Genomic DNA, 21148 nt, shown 5'->3' with positions numbered 1-21148 from the left:
TCCCAACTTAATCCATCAGCATATTACGACGATGCAAAATTTAGTTGCCATGGTCACCCGTTGTCTGTAAAAATGGACGATTCGAGAGGTATTCTTTGTGAAAAAAGATAAAGCGGGGATACGGCTTTGAACTCGTTTTCGGAATTTCTTTTGAAGCAACATTAAAATCGTGGTCGGACAGAACTTAATCTTTCTGATACAAAATCAACTTCTCCCAAACTGAGTGTAGTTGATGCAATGAAAATAAAGCAAAAATGTTATTTTTTGGGTTAAATAAATGAAAAAGACTTTAGTGCATAAACATCTGCTTCGTTCAAAACACAGAACTTTCAGTTTTCTATAATTCTTTGAAATATTTCGACATTTGACCGCTGAGATGTTGAAACGTTCTTGCTAACTTAGCTTGTCGAACAACGAATAACACGTTTAAAGACTGTGTGTAAACTAAAGGAGGAATGGGACAACACGAAACAATTCAGAACTTAAGTCTAAGTTAGCTGACGAGCAAACACTGATGCCCAAAAGTGGCATCTAGATTGAACACTGCCTCAAGCTGGATAGATCTCAATAAATGGCGAAAATGGTTGCTATCGACGTTGCTAAGCAGTTAACTTTGTTTTTATTCGCGAATAAAGCAACAATTTAGCATCAAAGTTTTACTATATACACTCTTTACTTCAGTATTCTCAGATGAATTTGGAACACGCATTCGAAAGCAGCAAAAACTTACCATAATTCGGCCATTTTATTATTAGGGAGAAGAATCAAATCTGAAAGTAAAAAAAAGAGCAAAGACTTGATTCTTCCAAGATTTGTATCGCAAAATCCAAAAAAAAAAGTCTCAAATGAACATTTTCCAATCGGTCACCGTACAAACTAAACAAAAACGCTTTTGTATTAGCGTCTCCGTCACTGCTTTCTGTTCAGCAAAGTTCTGAAAAAATTTATTAAAACATTCCAGTTTGGTTTTGAAAACTGAGATTTTCTAGGCCGGAGAAAACGGATCATTCAAAAATGTCAAAAATCAACATAGCCATGCGTCTTCTACCTGTTTATGTAGAAAGATAATATATTACAAAAATGTTTCAAGGACGGCGGATATCTGTCAAAATCAAATGAAAAGTCGTGGTGTTCAAACAAATGAATTGGTAAAAAATACCTAATAAAAGTAAGCTTTTTATAAATATCAATTTCAGTAAACTTTCTAAGTACGAACGTTAACAAACTACAAAACACATATTATGTGATCTATTATAAAACAAAAATGCCGCCACTGAAAATCAGTGCATTCAATATAAGTCGAAGATGAGAGCAAGCGAGACATACATTTCTTTGTTAAAACTACACCTTAAAGTGTACACGAGAGGTATGTTTCACACAGATATACAATGAGGTGTATATTTTCAGAGTTGAGTGACATAACTTAATACCTCTTCCTCCAAATACGAACAAAAACAAATCAAAAAAAAAAAACAACAACAAAAACAAACTCTCTAATTCTATGGAAAAAATATTTATGACAAAGATTTTTGGTTTGATTGTTATAAAAATATCTACAAAAAATTAGTCACATTTTTTTTTTAAAAAAAATTCTGATATGGAACCGAAGAACTTTTTACTGCAAATTCTCTGGTAAGAAATGATTGTCCAACGCCATTTCTGTCTCTTAGTCACGTTTTGATCGAAATTATCGATAAAAAATTCTCGTTAAGGCAACGTTGGAATTTTATCGGTATTTTTTGCTTTCGCGATATATATAAAAACCACTACGATGAAGAGTGTTACACCAACCATGGTTGAAATGAAGAGCACCAGATTTGCTGAAAAACAAATAAGCAAATCTAAATTTAAAAAATTCACCAAAAAATGATGTCAGAAGAATTGTAACAAAAAAAAACTTCTTTTCCAGGACTCGCTGTCTAGTCTCTGTTTTATTATCGAGAATAGGAGGCAGAGAGCTGCACACGAAGCAATATTTAAAAAAACTCACCCGGTCGTTCGTGATACAACAATTTTTGACCAGGTTTATGTACTGGCTGAGAATCGATACTTTTTTGCACTCTAGCGTGGTGCGTTCTTCGGTTGGTAACCATGACTGGTCCACTGTGAATGTTGAAGGCATCAGCACTCCTCCACAGAGACTGGTGATTACCATAACTACGTTTATTTCGTCGGCGCCGTACATTTTCCTCTAAGCACTCCCGGTTTTTACACCTTTGGTCAGGCGCATTGTTGTCACATATTAAAACATCACATTGCAGGTAAGTAATAGAAGAATCCACGCCAACGAAGGAGAACGACTCGTAGCTCATACGATGGGCATTTGCAGGTGAGGGGTGATCCCTTACTGTGGGGTCTGTTTTACAACTAAAACATTTAAATCGAAAACAGTCGACATATTGTATACTTTAAATCTTAAACAAACGCCGAGGAAGTTTAATTGGTTTTTGCTAATTATAGAAAGAAAAGTAATTTCTTTTTCGTGCAGAAGATTAAATAGGGGGGGGGGGGGGGGGGGGGGGGGGTTTATAAAAGGGGCATTTATTTGAGGGAGACGTAATATACACGGAGAGTTAGTTAGAGACTTTAGGGTATTAGCGGTTCTAAATCGTCCTCATTTCTTTTAAGAAAATACTTATGCTCATAATACCGAAACAAATTAGGTTTTAAATAGTGTATTCTCAAATGTCAGCTGAATGTTGTCTGTTCCAGCGTCAAAATCAAATTGTGCAACGACACGGACAAAATATGTTAAAGATAGACAAATATCAACACGGAAAGAGTACGATGATCATTGCGTTGAATGGCATAACTGAAGGTGATGATTACTTCATCATACCGTAGCAAGAAAATAACGATTTCTCCGTATTTTCCTCTTTATCTGTTGATGTTTTGCGGAACGGGTTAAATAAAATGAAATGTTTTGTTTTTAATTTATGGAAACATTATATGTTATTTCGTCAAAGAAAAACAACAAACAACAGTGCAATGCGAAATATTTGATACCAAGCACATGCGTGAGCGACGCTGTGACACGGTTCACTGTGATAAGCAACAAACACAAATTTTGTACGAAAAAGGTAACCAAAAGCGAAGAGTATAAAAAAGGACCATAAAATGGATATACTCTACGGATATGTATTTAATATATCGGTAGAGATCATTGGCTACCGTATGTATTTCGTGCATCTCTTAACTCGCTACCTATCAAATCTCGCCTACTATTTTGGCTGATACGTAAACAAGCGGTATCTAATATACACATACCCGCTCTTTGTTAGATAATATTTCCTTGGGTCATCGAGCTTATCTGTTGGTGTAACGGAACAGTTTTCAGCGAACACAACCAGTCTTTTATCATCTGTGTCAAGCTTTACTTCAAAATATAACCGATCTTCTACTGTCACTTCGTACGGATAATCACTAGCCACCAAGGGTTTACTGTAAGACTTGTCCTCAAATAGGTTAATGTAAACTCGGAATTCTCCATACCCTTGTTCTTCCTTGATTAACTTCGGCACAACCTCGTTTAGCTGGAAACCCAAGGCCGATACCTTGGATGATGTTGGATACACGCAAGAGAAGGGAACTTTTAATTTCTTGCGACGTGTAATCAAACTTCCAGGCACGGCTCGATCAAAAATCTACAGAGTAAAAGTCTCTTCTCATTCACAATCCTTGATCCAAGAATTAGTTTTATTTAAAACATAATGGTGAGTAAAACAAGCTGGTTCTTATCCCTTGATAAAGACCGTTTCATATTACATAGATGCGGTGCCAGCATTTCCAATATTGCGTAGAATATTGCTAAACGCTGTTCACAATATATTGTTAAATTCTTGTTTTACTTATTCAAATTCTTTTGAGTTGATTTTAATAAAATAACCGAAACCTATTTACGAAACAAAAGAAATTCTTCTGCATTATCTTTTTAAATCAAACTCAGCTTGGTTTTATCAGGGAGGATAGATTTCTTTTCTATCCTCCTCGATTTATTAGAATATTGCGGTCTTCTATATCAGGTTGTTTTCACACTATGCCTACTTTTTGTGGCAATAATCTGCATTTTTTGTCAATACGTTGCAATATATTACTAGCAATACATTGCTGTAATGTAAAACGGTCTTTCATTTGTAAAAAGACTTCATTTGTCACCATCATTTGAAAACAGATCGCGACAATCTTTCTTAAAACGATCACAATTGAATTATCAAAAATAATTATCACGTATTCATTCCAAATCAAAGTTATTAATCCGGTTACAAAAACTTATATAGTTCCAACGTGTAACAAAACTCAACGAGCAAAGCAAATACATACCGTATTCGTGTAAACGATAGCTGAATTCAGGTACCGTCGAGTTGTACCACACCCATAAAGAGGCACATTGAAAATCAAATGCGTTCCATTAGAAACAGGGCGGCAATAATCACTGTCGTCAACGACTTTTAAGCTTTCCCCATCAAAACCAGGTAAGTCCAGCTGATTAATAACTACTGTCATTGTACTGGACAAACACTTGATCCTCATTGGACAGTCCTCAACAACTTCAAGCACATCGACGGTTGGTGGCAGAGTTATCAAAAACGGTATAGAAGGAGATGGGGAACCAGCTGATTTATACCATTTGGTAGTTTTGGCCAGATCAGTTGCTAAAACAATTTTAGTACTTTCAGTAGGTTGAGATTTCGCTGAGGCTTTGGGAACAGTCTCAACAGTGGCATCAGGGCCAAGTGTTGATTCACCAATAGATTTGATTTCAACTTCGTCTGTATTTACTGGTGTGGTCTGTATGTTTTGTGATATAAAAATTTTGCTCTCTGTGTTAGCAGAAACAGTTTTCTCATTGAAATCTGTCATTAGTGAAGTGGTAATTTCAGCAGACGCTTCAGTCTCCCTTGCCACAGATTCGGTGATAACTTTAGATGACTTTGTGGTTGCCAAGACATTCTCAGTTTTTCCCTCGACTGTGGTCTTCGTTAGTTTGATTGTGGTTTCAGCACCAGTTTTAGATGATTTAGATTGTGTGGAAGAGGAAGCACTTGTGATTGGAGGTAATGTTTCGTGGCCCACAGGATCAGTTTGGCCTCCAACATTGGCAACAGTGGTATCAGGGCCAAGTGTTGTTTCAACATCACTTTCGGTTTCAACTTCGTCTGTAGTTGCTGGTGTGGTCTGTATGTTTTGTGATGTAGAAATTTTGCTCTCTGTGTTAGCAGAAACAGTAGTTTCGGGAACAGTCACGTCACCCGTCTTCTCAGTTTGAACCTCAGAAGTAGTCACGTCAGGCGAAAGAGTGGTGGTATCAATTTCACTTGCTTTGGAACCTAACGAAGTTTTCTCATTGGAATCTGTAATTGGAAGAGCAGTAGTTTCAACAGACCCGTCAGTCTCCCCTGCGACAGTTTCGGTGGTAACTTTAGATGACTTTGTGGTTGCCAAGACGTTCTCAGTTTTCTCCTCGACGGTGGTCTTCGTAGGCGCGAATGTAGTTTCAGCACCGGCTACGGATGATTTAGATTGTGTGGAAGAGGAAGCACTTGTGATTGGAGGGGATGTACTGTGGCCCACAGGATCAGTTTGGCCTCCAACATTGGCAACAGTGGTATCAGGGCCAAGTGTTGTTTTAACAACAGAATCGGTTTCAACTTCGTCTGTAGTTGCTGCTGTGGTCTGTATGTTTTGTGATGTGGAAATTTTGTTCTCTGTGTTAGGAGAAACAGTGGTTTCGGGAACAGTCACGTCAACTTTCTTATCAGTTTGAACCTCAGAAGTAGTCATGTCGGGCGAAAGAGTGGTGGTATCAATTTCACTTGATTTTGAAGCTAACGAAGTTTTCTTATTGGAATCAGTAATTGGAAGAGCAGTAGTTTTAACAGACGCGTCAGTCTCCCTTGTGACAGTTTCGGTGGTAGCTTTAGATGACTTTGTGGTTGCCAAGACGTTCTCTGTTTTCTCCTCGACGGTGGTCTTCATGGTCTCGAATGTAGTTTCAGCGTCGGGTACGGATGATTTAGATTGTGTGGAAGAGAAAGCACTTGTGATTGGAGGGGATGTACTGTGGCCCACAGGATCAGTTTGGCCTCCAACATTGGCAACAGTGGTATCAGGGCCAAGTGTTGTTTCAACAACAGACTCGGTTTCAACTTCGTCTGTAGTTGCTGCTGTGGTCTGTATGTTTTGTGATGTGGAAATTTTGTTCTCTGTGTAAGGAAAAACAGTGGTTTCGGGAACAGTCACGTCAACCTTCTTATCAGTTTGAACTTCAGAAGTAGTTACGTCAGGCGAAAGAGTGGTAGTACGAATTTCACTTGCTGTCGAACCTAACGAAGTTTTCTCATCGGAATCTGTAATTGGAGAAGCAGTAGTTTCAGCAGACGCGTCAGTCTCCCTTGCGACAGTTTCGGTGGTAACTTTAAATGACTTTGTGGTTGCCAAGACGTTCTCAGTTTTCTCCTCGACGGTGGTCTTCGTAGGCTCGAATGTAGTTTCAAGACCGGCTACGGATGATTTAGATTGTGTGGAAGAAGAAGCACTTGTGATTGGAGGGGATGTACTGTGGCCCACAGGATCAGTTTGGCCTCCAACATTGGCAACAGTGGTATCTGGGCCAAGTGTTGTTTCAACAACAGATTCGGTTTCAACTTCGTCTGTAGTTGCTGCTGTGGTCTGTATGTTTTGTGATGTGGAAATTTTGTTCTCTGTGTTAAGAGAAACAGTGGTTTTGGGAACAGTAACGTCAACCTCCTTATCAGTTTGAACTGCAGAAGTAGTCACGTCAGGCGAAAGAGTGGTGGTATCAATTTCACTTGCTTTCGACCCTAACGAAGTTTTCTCATCGGAATCTGTAATTGGAGAAGCAGTAGTTTCAGCAGACGCGTCAGTCTCCCTTGCGACAGTTTCGGTGGTAACTTTAGATGACTTTGTGGTTGCCAAGACGTTCTCAGTTTTCTCCTCGACGGTGGTCTTCGCAGGCTCGAATGTAGTTTCAGCACCGGCTACGGATGATTTAGATTGTGTGGAAGAGGAAGCACTTGTGATTGGAGGGGATGTACTGTGGCCCACAGGATCAGTTTGGTCTCCAACATTGGCAACAGTGGTATCAGAGCCAAGTGTTGTTTCAACAACAGATTCGGTTTCAACTTCGTCTGTAGTTGGTGCTGTGGTCTGTATGTTTGGTGATGTGGAAAATTTGTTCTCTGTGTTAGGAGAAACAGTGGTTTCGGGAACAGTAACGTCAACCTCCTTATCAGTTTGAACTGCAGAAGTAGTCACGTCAGGCGAAAGAGTGGTGGTATCAATTTCACTTGCTTTGGAACCTAACGAAGTTTTCTCATTGGAATCTGTAATTGGAAGAGCAGTAGTTTCAACAGACGCGTCAGTCTCACTTGCGACAGTTTCGGTGGTAACTTTAGATGACTTTGTGGTTGCCAAAAGGTTCTCAGTTTTTTCCTCGCCGGTGGTCTCCGTGGGCTCGAATGTAGTTTCAGCGTCGGCTACGGATGATTTAGGTTGTGTGGAAGAGGAAGCACTTTTGATTGGAGGGGATGTACTGTGGCCCACAGGATCAGTTTGGCCTCCAACATTGGCAACAGTGGTATCAGGGCCAAGTGTTGTTTCAACAACAGACTCGGTTTCAACTTCGTCTGTAGTTGCTGCTGTGGTCTGTATGTTTTGTGATGTGGAAATTTTGTTCTCTGTGTTAGGAGAAGCAGTGGTTTCGGGAACAGTCACGTCAACCTCCTTATCAGTTTGAACTGTAGAAGTAATCACGTCAGGGGAAAGAGTGGTGGTATCAATTGCACTTGCTTTGGAACCTAACGAAGTTTTCTCATTGGAATCTGTAATTGGAAGAGCAGTAGTTTCACCAGACGCGTCAGTCTCCCTTGCTACAGTTTCGGTGGTAACTTTAGATGACTTTGTGGTTGCCAAAAGGTTCTCAGTTTTTTCCTCGCCAGTGGTCTTCGTGGGCTCGAATGTAGTTTCAGCGTCGGCTACGGATGATTTAGATTGTGTGGAAGAGGAAGCACTTGTGATTGGAGGGGATGTACTGTGGCCCACAGGATCAGTTTGGCCTCCAACATTGGCAACAGTGGTATCAGGGCCAAGTGTTGTTTCAACAACAGACTCGGTTTCAACTTCGTCTGTAGTTGCTGCTGTGGTCTGTATGTTTTGTGATGTGGAAATTTTGTTCTCTGTGTTAGGAGAAGCAGTGGTTTCGGGAACAGTCACGTCAACCTTCTTATCAGTTTGAACCTTAGAAGTAGTCACGTCAGGCGAAAGAGTGGTGGTATCAATTTCACTTGCTTTGGAACCTAACGAAGTTTTCTCATTGGAATCTGTAATTGGAAGAGCAGTAGTTTCAACAGACGCGTCAGTCTCACTTGCGACAGTTTCGGTGGTAACTTTAGATGACTTTGTGGTTGCCAAAAGGTTCTCAGTTTTTTCCTCGCCGGTGGTCTCCGTGGGCTCGAATGTAGTTTCAGCGTCGGCTACGGATGATTTAGGTTGTGTGGAAGAGGAAGCACTTGTGATTGGAGGGGATGTACTGTGGCCCACAGGATCAGTTTGGCCTCCAACATTGGCAACAGTGGTAGCAGGGCCAAGTGTTGTTTCAACAACAGATTCGGTTTCAACTTCGTCTGTAGTTGCTGCAGTGGTCTGTATGTTTTGTGATGTAGAAATTTTGCTCTCTGTGTTAGCAGAAACAGTGGCTTCGGAAACAGTGACGTCAACCTCCTTATCAGTTTGAACTGCAGAAGTAGTCACGTCAGGGGAAAGAGTGGTGGTATCAATTTCACTTGCTTTGGAACCTAACGAAGTTTTCTCATTGGAATCTGTAATTGGAAGAGCAGTAGTTTCAACAGACGCGTCAGTCTCCCTTGCTACAGTTTCGGTGGTAACTTTAGATGACTTTGTGGTTGCCAAAAGGTTCTCAGTTTTTTCCTCGCCAGTGGCCTTCGTGGGCTCGAATGTAGTTTCAGCGTCGGCTACGGATGATTTAGATTGTGTGGAAGAGGAAGCACTTGTGATTGGAGGGGATGTACTGTGGCCCACAGGATCAGTTTGGCCTCCAACATTGGCAACAGTGGTATCAGGGCCAAGTGTTGTTTCAACAACAGACTCGGTTTCAACTTCGTCTGTAGTTGCTGCTGTGGTCTGTATGTTTTGTGATGTGGAAATTTTGTTCTCTGTGTTAGGAGAAGCAGTGGTTTCGGGAACAGTCACGTCAACCTCCTTATCAGTTTGAACCTCAGAAGTAGTTACGTCAGGCGAAAGAGTGGTAGTACGAATTTCACTTGCTTTCGAACCTAACGAAGTTTTCTCATCGGAATCTGTAATTGGAGAAGCAGTAATTTCAGCAGACGCGTCAGTCTTCCTTGGGACAGTTTGGGTGGTAACTTTAGATGACTTTGTGGTTGCCAAGACGTTCTCAGTTTTCTCCTCGACGGTGGTCTTCGTAGGCTCCATTGTAGTTTCAGCACCGGCTACGGATGATTTAGATTGTGTGGAAGAGGAAGCACTTGTGATTGGAGGGGATGTACTGTGGCCCACAGGATCAGTTTGGCCTCCAACATTGGCAACAGTGGTATCAGGGCCAAGTGTTGTTTCAACAACAGATTCGGTTTCAACTTCGTCTGTAGTTGCTGCTGTGGTCTGTATGTTTGGTGATGTGGAAATTTTGTTCTCTGTGTTAGGAGAAGCAGTGGTTTCGGGAACAGTCACGTCAACCTTCTTATCAGTTTGAACCTCAGAAGTAGTTACGTCAGGCGAAAGAGTGGTAGTACGAATTTCACTTGCTTTCGAACCTAACGAAGTTTTCTCATCGGAATCTGTAATTGGAGAAGCAGTAGTTTCAGCAGACGCGTCAGTCTCCCTTGGGACAGTTTGGGTGGTAACTTTAGATGACTTTGTGGTTGCCAAAAGGTTCTCAGTTTTTTCCTCGCCGGTGGTCTCCGTGGGCTCGAATGTAGTTTCAGCGTCGGCTACGGATGATTTAGGTTGTGTGGAAGAGGAAGCACTTGTGATTGGAGGGGGTGTACTGTGGCTCACAGGATCAGTTTGGCCTCCAACATTGGCAACAGTGGTATCAGGGCCAAGTGTTGTTTCAACAACAGATTCGGTTTCAACTTCGTCTGTAGTTGCTGCAGTGGTCTGTATGTTTTGTGATGTAGAAATTTTGCTCTCTGTGTTAGCAGAAACAGTGGCTTCGAGAACAGTCACGTCAACCTCCTTATCAGTTTGAACTGCAGAAGTAGTCACGTCAGGTGAAAGAGTGGTGGTATCAATTTCACTTGCTTTGGAACCTAACGAAGTTTTCTCATTGGAATCTGTAATTGGAAGAGCAGTAGTTTCAACAGACGCGTCAGTCTCCCTTGCGACAGTTTCGGTGGTAACTTTAGATGATTTTGTGGTTGCCAAAAGGTTCTCAGTTTTTTCCTCACCGGTGGTCTTCATGGGCTCGAATGTAGTTTCAGCACCGGCTACGGATGATTTAGATTGTGTGGAAGAGGAAGCACTTGTGATTGGAGGGGATGTACTGTGGCCCACAGGATCAGTTTGGCCTCCAACATTGGCAACAGTGGTATCAGGGCCAAGTGTTGTTTCAACAACAGATTCGGTTTCAACTTCGTCTGTAGTTGCTGCAGTGGTCTGTATGTTTTGTGATGTAGAAATTTTGCTCTCTGTGTTAGCAGAAACAGTGGCTTCGGGAACAGTCACGTCAACCTCCTTATCAGTTTGAACTGCAGAAGTAGTCACGTCAGGTGAAAGAGTGGTGGTATCAATTTCACTTGCTTTGGAACCTAACGAAGTTTTCTCATTGGAATCTGTAATTGGAAGAGCAGTAGTTTCAACAGACGCGTCAGTCTCCCTTGCGACAGTTTCGGTGGTAACTTTAGATGACTTTGTGGTTGCCAAAAGGTTCTCAGTTTTTTCCTCACCGGTGGTCTTCGTGGGCTCGAATGTAGTTTCAGCACCGGCTACGGATGATTTAGATTGTGTGGAAGAGGAAGCACTTGTGATTGGAGGGGATGTACTGTGGCCTGCAGGATCAGTGTGGCCTCCAACATTGGCAACAGTGGTATCAGGGACAAGTGTTGTTTCAACAACAGATTCGGTTTCAACTTCGTCTGTAGTTGCTGCTGTGGTCTGTATGTTTGGTGATGTGGAAATTTTGTTCTCTGTGTTAGGAGAAACAGTGGTTTCGGGAACAGTAACGTCAACCTCCTTATCAGTTTGAACTGCAGAAGTAGTCACGTCAGGTGAAAGAGTGGTGGTATCAATTTCACTTGCTTTGGAACCTAACGAAGTTTTCTCATCGGAATCTGTAATTGGAGAAGCAGTAGTTTCAGCAGACGCGTTAGTCTCCCTTGGGACAGTTTGGGTGGTAACTTTAGATGACTTTGTGGTTGCCAAGACGTTCTCAGTTTTCTCCTCGACGGTGGTCTTCGTAGGCTCCATTGTAGTTTCAGCACCGGCTACGGATGATTTAGATTGTGTGGAAGAGGAAGCACTTGTGATTGGAGGGGATGTACTGTGGCCCACAGGATCAGTTTGGCCTCCAACATTGGCAACAGTGGTATCAGGGCCAAGTGTTGTTTCAACAACAGATTCGGTTTCAACTTCGTCTGTAGTTGCTGCAGTGGTCTGTATGTTTTGTGATGTAGAAATTTTGCTCTCTGTGTTAGCAGAAACAGTGGATTCGGGAACAGTCACGTCAACCTCCTTATCAGTTTGAACTGCAGAAGTAGTCACGTCAGGTGAAAGAGTGGTGGTATCAATTTCACTTGCTTTGGAACCTAACGAACTTTTCTCATTGGAATCTGTAATTGGAGGAGCAGTAGTTTCAACAGACTCGTCAGTCTCACTTACGACAGTTTCGGTGGTAACTTTAGATGACTTTGTGGTTGCCAAAAGGTTCTCAGTTTTTTCCTCGCCGGTGGTCTCCGTGGGCTCGAATGTAGTTTCAGCGTCGGCTACGGATGATTTAGGTTGTGTGGAAGAGGAAGCACTTGTGATTGGAGGGGGTGTACTGTGGCTCACAGGATCAGTTTGGCCTCCAACATTGGCAACAGTGGTATCAGGGCCAAGTGTTGTTTCAACAACAGATTCGGTTTCAACTTCGTCTGTAGTTGCTGCAGTGGTCTGTATGTTTTGTGATGTAGAAATTTTGCTCTCTGTGTTAGCAGAAACAGTGGCTTCGGGAACAGTCACGTCAACCTCCTTATCAGTTTGAACTGCAGAAGTAGTCACGTCAGGTGAAAGAGTGGTGGTATCAATTTCACTTGCTTTGGAACCTAACGAAGTTTTCTCATTGGAATCTGTAATTGGAAGAGCAGTAGTTTCAACAGACGCGTCAGTCTCCCTTGCGACAGTTTCGGTGGTAACTTTAGATGACTTTGTGGTTGCCAAAAGGTTCTCAGTTTTTTCCTCACCGGTGGTCTTCGTGGGCTCGAATGTAGTTTCAGCACCGGCTACGGATGATTTAGATTGTGTGGAAGAGGAAGCACTTGTGATTGGAGGGGATGTACTGTGGCCCACAGGATCAGTTTGGCCTCCAACATTGGCAACAGTGGTATCAGGGCCAAGTGTTGTTTCAACAACAGATTCGGTTTCAACTTCGTCTGTAGTTGCTGCAGTGGTCTGTATGTTTTGTGATGTAGAAATTTTGCTCTCTGTGTTAGCAGAAACAGTGGCTTCGGGAACAGTCACGTCAACCTCCTTATCAGTTTGAACTGCAGAAGTAGTCACGTCAGGTGAAAGAGTGGTGGTATCAATTTCACTTGCTTTGGAACCTAACGAACTTTTCTCATTGGAATCTGTAATTGGAGGAGCAGTAGTTTCAACAGACTCGTCAGTCTCACTTACGACAGTTTCGGTGGTAACTTTAGATGACTTTGTGGTTGCCAAAAGGTTCTCAGTTTTTTCCTCGCCGGTGGTCTCCGTGGGCTCGAATGTAGTTTCAGCGTCGGCTACGGATGATTTAGGTTGTGTGGAAGAGGAAGCACTTGTGATTGGAGGGGGTGTACTGTGGCTCACAGGATCAGTTTGGCCTCCAACATTGGCAACAGTGGTATCAGGGCCAAGTGTTGTTTCAACAACAGATTCGGTTTCAACTTCGTCTGTAGTTGCTGCAGTGGTCTGTATGTTTTGTGATGTAGAAATTTTGCTCTCTGTGTTAGCAGAAACAGTGGCTTCGGGAACAGTCACGTCAACCTCCTTATCAGTTTGAACTGCAGAAGTAGTCACGTCAGGTGAAAGAGTGGTGGTATCAATTTCACTTGCTTTGGAACCTAACGAAGTTTTCTCATTGGAATCTGTAATTGGAAGAGCAGTAGTTTCAACAGACGCGTCAGTCTCCCTTGCGACAGTTTCGGTGGTAACTTTAGATGACTTTGTGGTTGCCAAAAGGTTCTCAGTTTTTTCCTCACCGGTGGTCTTCGTGGGCTCGAATGTAGTTTCAGCACCGGCTACGGATGATTTAGATTGTGTGGAAGAGGAAGCACTTGTGATTGGAGGGGATGTACTGTGGCCCGCAGGATCAGTGTGGCCTCCAACATTGGCAACAGTGGTATCAGGGACAAGTGTTGTTTCAACAACAGATTCGGTTTCAACTTCGTCTGTAGTTGCTGCTGTGGTCTGTATGTTTGGTGATGTGGAAATTTTGTTCTCTGTGTTAGGAGAAACAGTGGTTTCGGGAACAGTAACGTCAACCTCCTTATCAGTTTGAACTGCAGAAGTAGTCACGTCAGGTGAAAGAGTGGTGGTATCAATTTCACTTGCTTTGGAACCTAACGAAGTTTTCTCATCGGAATCTGTAATTGGAGAAGCAGTAGTTTCAGCAGACGCGTTAGTCTCCCTTGGGACAGTTTGGGTGGTAACTTTAGATGACTTTGTGGTTGCCAAGACGTTCTCAGTTTTCTCCTCGACGGTGGTCTTCGTAGGCTCCATTGTAGTTTCAGCACCGGCTACGGATGATTTAGATTGTGTGGAAGAGGAAGCACTTGTGATTGGAGGGGATGTACTGTGGCCCACAGGATCAGTTTGGCCTCCAACATTGGCAACAGTGGTATCAGGGCCAAGTGTTGTTTCAACAACAGATTCGGTTTCAACTTCGTCTGTAGTTGCTGCAGTGGTCTGTATGTTTTGTGATGTAGAAATTTTGCTCTCTGTGTTAGCAGAAACAGTGGATTCGGGAACAGTCACGTCAACCTCCTTATCAGTTTGAACTGCAGAAGTAGTCACGTCAGGTGAAAGAGTGGTGGTATCAATTTCACTTGCTTTGGAACCTAACGAACTTTTCTCATTGGAATCTGTAATTGGAGGAGCAGTAGTTTCAACAGACTCGTCAGTCTCACTTACGACAGTTTCGGTGGTAACTTTAGATGACTTTGTGGTTGCCAAAAGGTTCTCAGTTTTTTCCTCGCCGGTGGTCTCCGTGGGCTCGAATGTAGTTTCAGCGTCGGCTACGGATGATTTAGGTTGTGTGGAAGAGGAAGCACTTGTGATTGGAGGGGGTGTACTGTGGCTCACAGGATCAGTTTGGCCTCCAACATTGGCAACAGTGGTATCAGGGCCAAGTGTTGTTTCAACAACAGATTCGGTTTCAACTTCGTCTGTAGTTGCTGCAGTGGTCTGTATGTTTTGTGATGTAGAAATTTTGCTCTCTGTGTTAGCAGAAACAGTGGCTTCGGGAACAGTCACGTCAACCTCCTTATCAGTTTGAACTGCAGAAGTAGTCACGTCAGGTGAAAGAGTGGTGGTATCAATTTCACTTGCTTTGGAACCTAACGAAGTTTTCTCATTGGAATCTGTAATTGGAAGAGCAGTAGTTTCAACAGACGCGTCAGTCTCACTTGCGACAGTTTCGGTGGTAACTTTAGATGACTTTGTGGTTGCCAAAAGGTTCTCAGTTTTTTCCTCACCGGTGGTCTTCGTGGGCTCGAATGTAGTTTCAGCACCGGCTACGGATGATTTAGATTGTGTGGAAGAGGAAGCACTTGTGATTGGAGGGGATGTACTGTGGCCCACAGGATCAGTTTGGTCTCCAACATTGGCAACAGTGGTATCAGGGCCAAGTGTTGTTTCAACAACAGATTCGGTTTCAACTTCGTCTGTAGTTGCTGCAGTGGTCTGTATGTTTTGTGATGTAGAAATTTTGCTCTCTGTGTTAGCAGAAACAGTGGCTTCGGGAACAGTCACGTCAACCTCCTTATCAGTTTGAACTGCAGAAGTAGTCACGTCAGGTGAAAGAGTGGTGGTATCAATTTCACTTGCTTTGGAACCTAACGAACTTTTCTCATTGGAATCTGTAATTGGAGGAGCAGTAGTTTCAACAGACTCGTCAGTCTCACTTACGACAGTTTCGGTGGTAACTTTAGATGACTTTGTGGTTGCCAAAAGGTTCTCAGTTTTTTCCTCGCCGGTGGTCTCCGTGGGCTCGAATGTAGTTTCAGCGTCGGCTACGGATGATTTAGGTTGTGTGGAAGAGGAAGCACTTGTGATTGGAGGGGGTGTACTGTGGCTCACAGGATCAGTTTGGCCTCCAACATTGGCAACAGTGGTATCAGGGCCAAGTGTTGTTTCAACAACAGATTCGGTTTCAACTTCGTCTGTAGTTGCTGCAGTGGTCTGTATGTTTTGTGATGTAGAAATTTTGCTCTCTGTGTTAGCAGAAACAGTGGCTTCGGGAACAGTCACGTCAACCTCCTTATCAGTTTGAACTGCAGAAGTAGTCACGTCAGGTGAAAGAGTGGTGGTATCAATTTCACTTGCTTTGGAACCTAACGAAGTTTTCTCATTGGAATCTGTAATTGGAAGAGCAGTAGTTTCAACAGACGCGTCAGTCTCCCTTGCGACAGTTTCGGTGGTAACTTTAGATGACTTTGTGGTTGCCAAAAGGTTCTCAGTTTTTTCCTCACCGGTGGTCTTCGTGGGCTCGAATGTAGTTTCAGCGTCGGCTACGGATGATTTAGGTTGTGTGGAAGAGGAAGCACTTGTGATTGGAGGGGGTGTACTGTGGCTCACAGGATCAGTTTGGCCTCCAACATTGGCAACAGTGGTATCAGGGCCAAGTGTTGTTTCAACAACAGATTCGGTTTCAACTTCGTCTGTAGTTGCTGCAGTGGTCTGTATGTTTTGTGATGTAGAAATTTTGCTCTCTGTGTTAGCAGAAACAGTGGCTTCGGGAACAGTCACGTCAACCTCCTTATCAGTTTGAACTGCAGAAGTAGTCACGTCAGGTGAAAGAGTGGTGGTATCAATTTCACTTGCTTTGGAACCTAACGAAGTTTTCTCATTGGAATCTGTAATTGGAAGAGCAGTAGTTTCAACAGACGCGTCAGTCTCCCTTGCGACAGTTTCGGGGGTAACTTTAGATGACTTTGTGGTTGCCAAGAGGTTCTCAGTTTTTTCTTCGCCGGTGGTCTCCGTGGGCTCGAATGTAGTTTCAGCGTCGGCTACGGATGATTTAGATTGTGTGGAAGAGGAAGCACTTGTGATCGGAGGGGATGTACTGTGGCCCACAGGATAAGTTTGGCCTGCAACATTGGCAACAGTGGTATCAGGGCCAAGTGTTGTTTCAACAACAGATTCGGTTTCAACTTCGTCTGTAGTTGCTGCTGTGGTCTGTATGTATTGCGGTGTAGAAATTTTCCTCTCTGTGTTAGCAGAAACAGTGGTTTCGGGAACAGTGACGTCAACCTTCTTATCAGTTTGAACCTCAGAAGTAGTGACGTCAGGCGAAAGAGTGGTAGTACCAATTTCACTTGCTTTCGAACCTAACGAAGTTTTCTCATTGGAATCTGTAATTGGAAGAGCAGTAGTTTCAACAGACGCGTCAGTCTCCCTTGCGACAGTTTCGGTGGTAACTTTAGATGACTTTGTGGTTGCCAAAAGGTTCTCAGTTTTTTCCTCACCGGTGGTCTTCGTGGGCTCGAATGTAGTTTCAGCACCGGCTACGGATGATTTAGATTGTGTGAAAGAGGAAGCACTTGTGATTGGAGGGGATGTACTGTGGCCCACAGGATCAGTTTGACCTCCAACATTGGCAACAGTGGTATCAGGGCCAAGTGTTGTTTCAACAACAGATTCGGTTTCAACTTCGTCTGTAGTTGCTGCAGTGGTCTGTATGTTTTGTGATGTAGAAATTTTGCTCTCTGTGTTAGCAGAAACTGTGGCTTCGGGAACAGTCACGTCAACCTCCTTATCAGTTTGAACTGCAGAAGTAGTTACGTCAGGTGAAAGAGTGGTGGTATCAATTTCACTTGCTTTGGAACCTAACGAAGTTTTCTCATTGGAATCTGTAATTGGAAGAGCAGTAGTTTCAACAGACGCGTCAGTCTCCCTTGCGACAGTTTCGGTGGTAACTTTAGATGACTTTGTGGTTGCCAAAAGGTTCTCAGTTTTTTCCTCACCGGTGGTCTTCGTGGGCTCGAATGTAGTTTCAGCACCGGCTACGGATGATTTAGATTGTGTGGAAGAGGAAGCACTTGTGATTGGAGGGGATGTACTGTGGCCCACAGGATCAGTTTGGCCTCCAACATTGGCAACAGTGGTATCAGGGCCAAGTGTTGTTTCAACAACAGATTCGGTTTTAACTTCGTCTGTAGTTGCTGCAGTGGTCTGTATGTTTTGTGATGTAGAAATTTTGCTCTCTGTGTTAGCAGAAACAGTGGCTTCGGGAACAGTCAAGTCAACCTTCTTATCAGTTTGAACTGCAGAAGTAGTCACGTCAGGCGAAAGAGTGGTAGTACCAATTTCACTTGCTTTGGAACCTAACGAAGTTTTCTCATTGGAATCTGTAATTGGAGGAGCAGTAGTTTCAACAGACTCGTCAGTCTCCCTTGCGACAGTTTCGGGGGTAACTTTAGATGACTTTGTGGTTGCCAAAAGGTTCTCAGTTTTTTCCTCGCCGGTGGTCTCCGTGGGCTCGAATGTAGTTTCAGCGTCGGCTACGGATGATTTAGGTTGTGTGGAAGAGGAAGCACTTGTGATTGGAGGGGGTGTACTGTGGCTCACAGGATCAGTTTGGCCTCCAACATTGGCAACAGTGGTATCAGGGCCAAGTGTTGTTTCAACAACAGATTCGGTTTCAACTTCGTCTGTAGTTGCTGCAGTGGTCTGTATGTTTTGTGATGTAGAAATTTTGCTCTCTGTGTTAGCAGAAACAGTGGCTTCGGGAACAGTCACGCCAACCTCCTTATCAGTTTGAACTGCAGAAGTAGTCACGTCAGGTGAAAGAGTGGTGGTATCAATTTCACTTGCTTTGGAACCTAACGAAGTTTTCTCATTGGAATCTGTAATTGGAAGAGCAGTAGTTTCAACAGACGCATCAGTCTCCCTTGCGACAGTTTCGGGGGTAACTTTAGATGACTTTGTGGTTGCCATAAGGTTCTCAGTTTTTTCCTCACCGGTGGTCTTCGTGGGCTCGAATGTAGTTTCAGCGTCGGCTACGGATGATTTAGATTGTGTGGAAGAGGAAACACTTGTGATCGGAGGGGATGTACTGTGGCCCACAGGATAAGTTTGGCCTGCAACATTGGCAACAGTGGTATCAGGGCCAAGTGTTGTTTCAACAACAGATTCGGTTTCAACTTCGTCTGTAGTTGCTGCTGTGGTCTGTATGTCTTGCGGTGTAGAAATTTTCCTCTCTGTGTTAGCAGAAACAGTGGTTTCGGGAACAGTGACGTCAACCTTCTTATCAGTTTGAACCTCAGAAGTAGTGACGTCAGGCGAAAGAGTGGTAGTACCAATTTCACTTGCTTTCGAACCTAACGAAGTTTTCTCATTGGAATCTGTAATTGGAGGAGCAGTAGTTTCAACAGACTCGTCAGTCTCACTTGCGACAGTTTCGGTGGTAACTTTAGATGACTTTGTGGTTGCCAAAAGGTTCTCAGTTTTTTCCTCGCCGGTGGTCTCCGTGGGCTCGAATGTAGTTTCAGCGTCGGCTACGGATGATTTAGGTTGTGTGGAAGAGGAAGCACTTGTGATTGGAGGGGGTGTACTGTGGCTCACAGGATCAGTTTGGCCTCCAACATTGGCAACAGTGGTATCAGGGCCAAGTGTTGTTTCAACAACAGATTCGGTTTCAACTTCGTCTGTAGTTGCTGCAGTGGTCTGTATGTTTTGTGATGTAGAAATTTTGCTCTCTGTGTTAGCAGAAACAGTGGCTTCGGGAACAGTCACGCCAACCTCCTTATCAGTTTGAACTGCAGAAGTAGTCACGTCAGGTGAAAGAGTGGTGGTATCAATTTCACTTGCTTTGGAACCTAACGAAGTTTTCTCATTGTAATCTGTAATTGGAAGAGCAGTAGTTTCAACAGACGCGTCAGTCTCCCTTGCGACAGTTTCGGGGGTAACTTTAGATGACTTTGTGGTTGCCAAGAGGTTCTCAGTTTTTTCTTCGCCGGTGGTCTTCGTAGGCTCGAATGTAGTTTCAGCGTCGGCTACGGATGATTTAGATTGTGTGGAAGAGGAAGCACTTGAGATCGGAGGGGATGTACTGTGGCTCACAGGATAAGTTTGGCCTGCAACATTGGCAACAGTGGTATCAGGGCCAAGTGTTGTTTCAACAACAGATTCGGTTTCAACTTCGTCTGTAGTTGCTGCTGTGGTCTGTATGTTTGGTGATGTGGAAATTTTGTTCTCTGTGTTAGGAGAAACAGTGGTTTCGGGAACAGTGACGTCAACCTTCTTATCAGTTTGAACCTCAGAAGTAGTCACGTCAGGCGAAAGAGTGGTGGTATCAATTTCACTTGCTTTCGAACCTAACGAAGTTTTCTCATTGGAATCTGTAATTGGAAGAGCAGTAGTTTCAACAGACGCGTCAGTCTCCCTTGCGGCAGTTTCGGTGGTAGTTAAAGTACTTTCAGTGACATATTTTTTTGTACTAACTTCGGTGGTAGGACTTTGTGGCTGTGTGAACGCTGTAAAAGATGTAGAAAAAGATTAAAACTGTTTTCTTTTAAAGAAATGATATACATTAAAAGCGAAAACTTTTAGACAAAAAAACTTTCGGATTGTTTTTTTTTCCGAAATTTTTTCCGTCCAAAATTTGTGTTTGCCGAAAGTTTTCTTGTCCAAAAATTTTTAGTTTTTTTAATCTTTTAAAAAAAGGAGAAGTGTAAGAAATTATATATAAGAAATTCAGAAATTCAATAAAAACTGCAGTGTTAGAACTTATTATTTTTGCTATTTTCACATTTGTCTGAGGCTCTATCAATAAAGTTGGATCCTGAAAGTCCTTTTTTAGATCTTGATTGAATATATGTACACTATAAATACTTTTAGACTTCATTTTTTGTCATTTCCCGTAATCATTGCTTAGGAAATTTGGTTAAAATTTTTGTTGAAAATACTTACCCATACATTTTTTGAATTTATAAATCGTGTGCGAAAAATTTTCTGTGAAATAAAATATTGTGTCGAAAAGTTTTTCCGCCGGAAATTGTAGTTCTTAATGTATGTTTTTATAAGTAGGAGAGAATGTGAGCTGCTCTATTAAAAGGGACGAGATATTTACTGTCGTATATTTTTTTGCATATTTTGCACTGAGTTGGTAGATCATTACACACATATAATTATTCGTATTACCTCTACATTTGTAGTGTCTTGGTAAATTTTCACAAGCGTTATCACAGCCACCATTGACTTCAAGACATTCGTTAAGATCTAGAAAACAATAACATTGACATGTTATATATTTTTAAAGACCTGAAAGATTAGAACTTTTTCTAAAATATTTAGACAAAATTTCTTACTGCGACAGTAGAAAGAGGTTAGCTAAAAGATCTAAAATACTCTAAAAATCACCTAAGGGAATTAAATGACGCGAGAAATAATTTTCGCAAAGTTGGCAACTCCTAATATTTCGCAGCAATTAAATTTCGCGAATTTCGCGAAAAAGGAATTGAAAAAGGACATTTTGCTTCTAAATTTATGCTATTTTTTGACATTTTTTTGAGACATATCGCTTGAGACATATCGCTAATATCTTATACGCAGTTCTAGGTAAATCAGAAGAAAAAGCTTGGTGTAAATCGTTTTTTATAAGGAAGAAAAGATCCAAATTTCGCGGAATTAATTTTCACGAATAGAGAGTTTTCAAATAAATTGACACAAACTCGCAAAATTCGTGAAAAATTAA

The 21148-nt window shown here is 42.5% G+C and overlaps 1 protein-coding gene across 3 annotated transcripts in view; it reads right to left on the bottom strand.

Moving 5' to 3' along the window:
- Nucleotides 1-1131: 1131 nt before the first annotated feature.
- LOC130622008 (mucin-17-like) overlaps nt 1132-21148 on the bottom strand; it is a 42521-nt gene continuing 22504 nt past the window's right edge. For 2 of the 3 annotated variants that reach the window (XM_057437401.1, XM_057437402.1), the window contains exons 14-18: nt 20596-20673; nt 4321-19928; nt 3268-3644; nt 1991-2367; nt 1132-1820 (exon numbers count right to left, since the gene is read on the bottom strand). In XM_057437401.1, the coding sequence (XP_057293384.1) occupies nt 1708-1820; nt 1991-2367; nt 3268-3644; nt 4321-19928; nt 20596-20673 (16553 nt within the window). In that variant the 3' untranslated portion in view covers nt 1132-1707. The remainder of the gene's footprint in view (nt 1821-1990; nt 2368-3267; nt 3645-4320; nt 19929-20595; nt 20674-21148) is intronic. The other variant, XM_057437403.1, reaches the window with a different exon arrangement.

Source organism: Hydractinia symbiolongicarpus, chromosome 12, assembly GCF_029227915.1.
Source record: "Hydractinia symbiolongicarpus strain clone_291-10 chromosome 12, HSymV2.1, whole genome shotgun sequence".
NCBI lineage: Eukaryota > Metazoa > Cnidaria > Hydrozoa > Anthoathecata > Hydractiniidae > Hydractinia > Hydractinia symbiolongicarpus.
The sequence above is the reverse complement of the archived record's forward strand: the minus strand, read 5'-3'. Positions and strand labels throughout refer to the sequence as shown.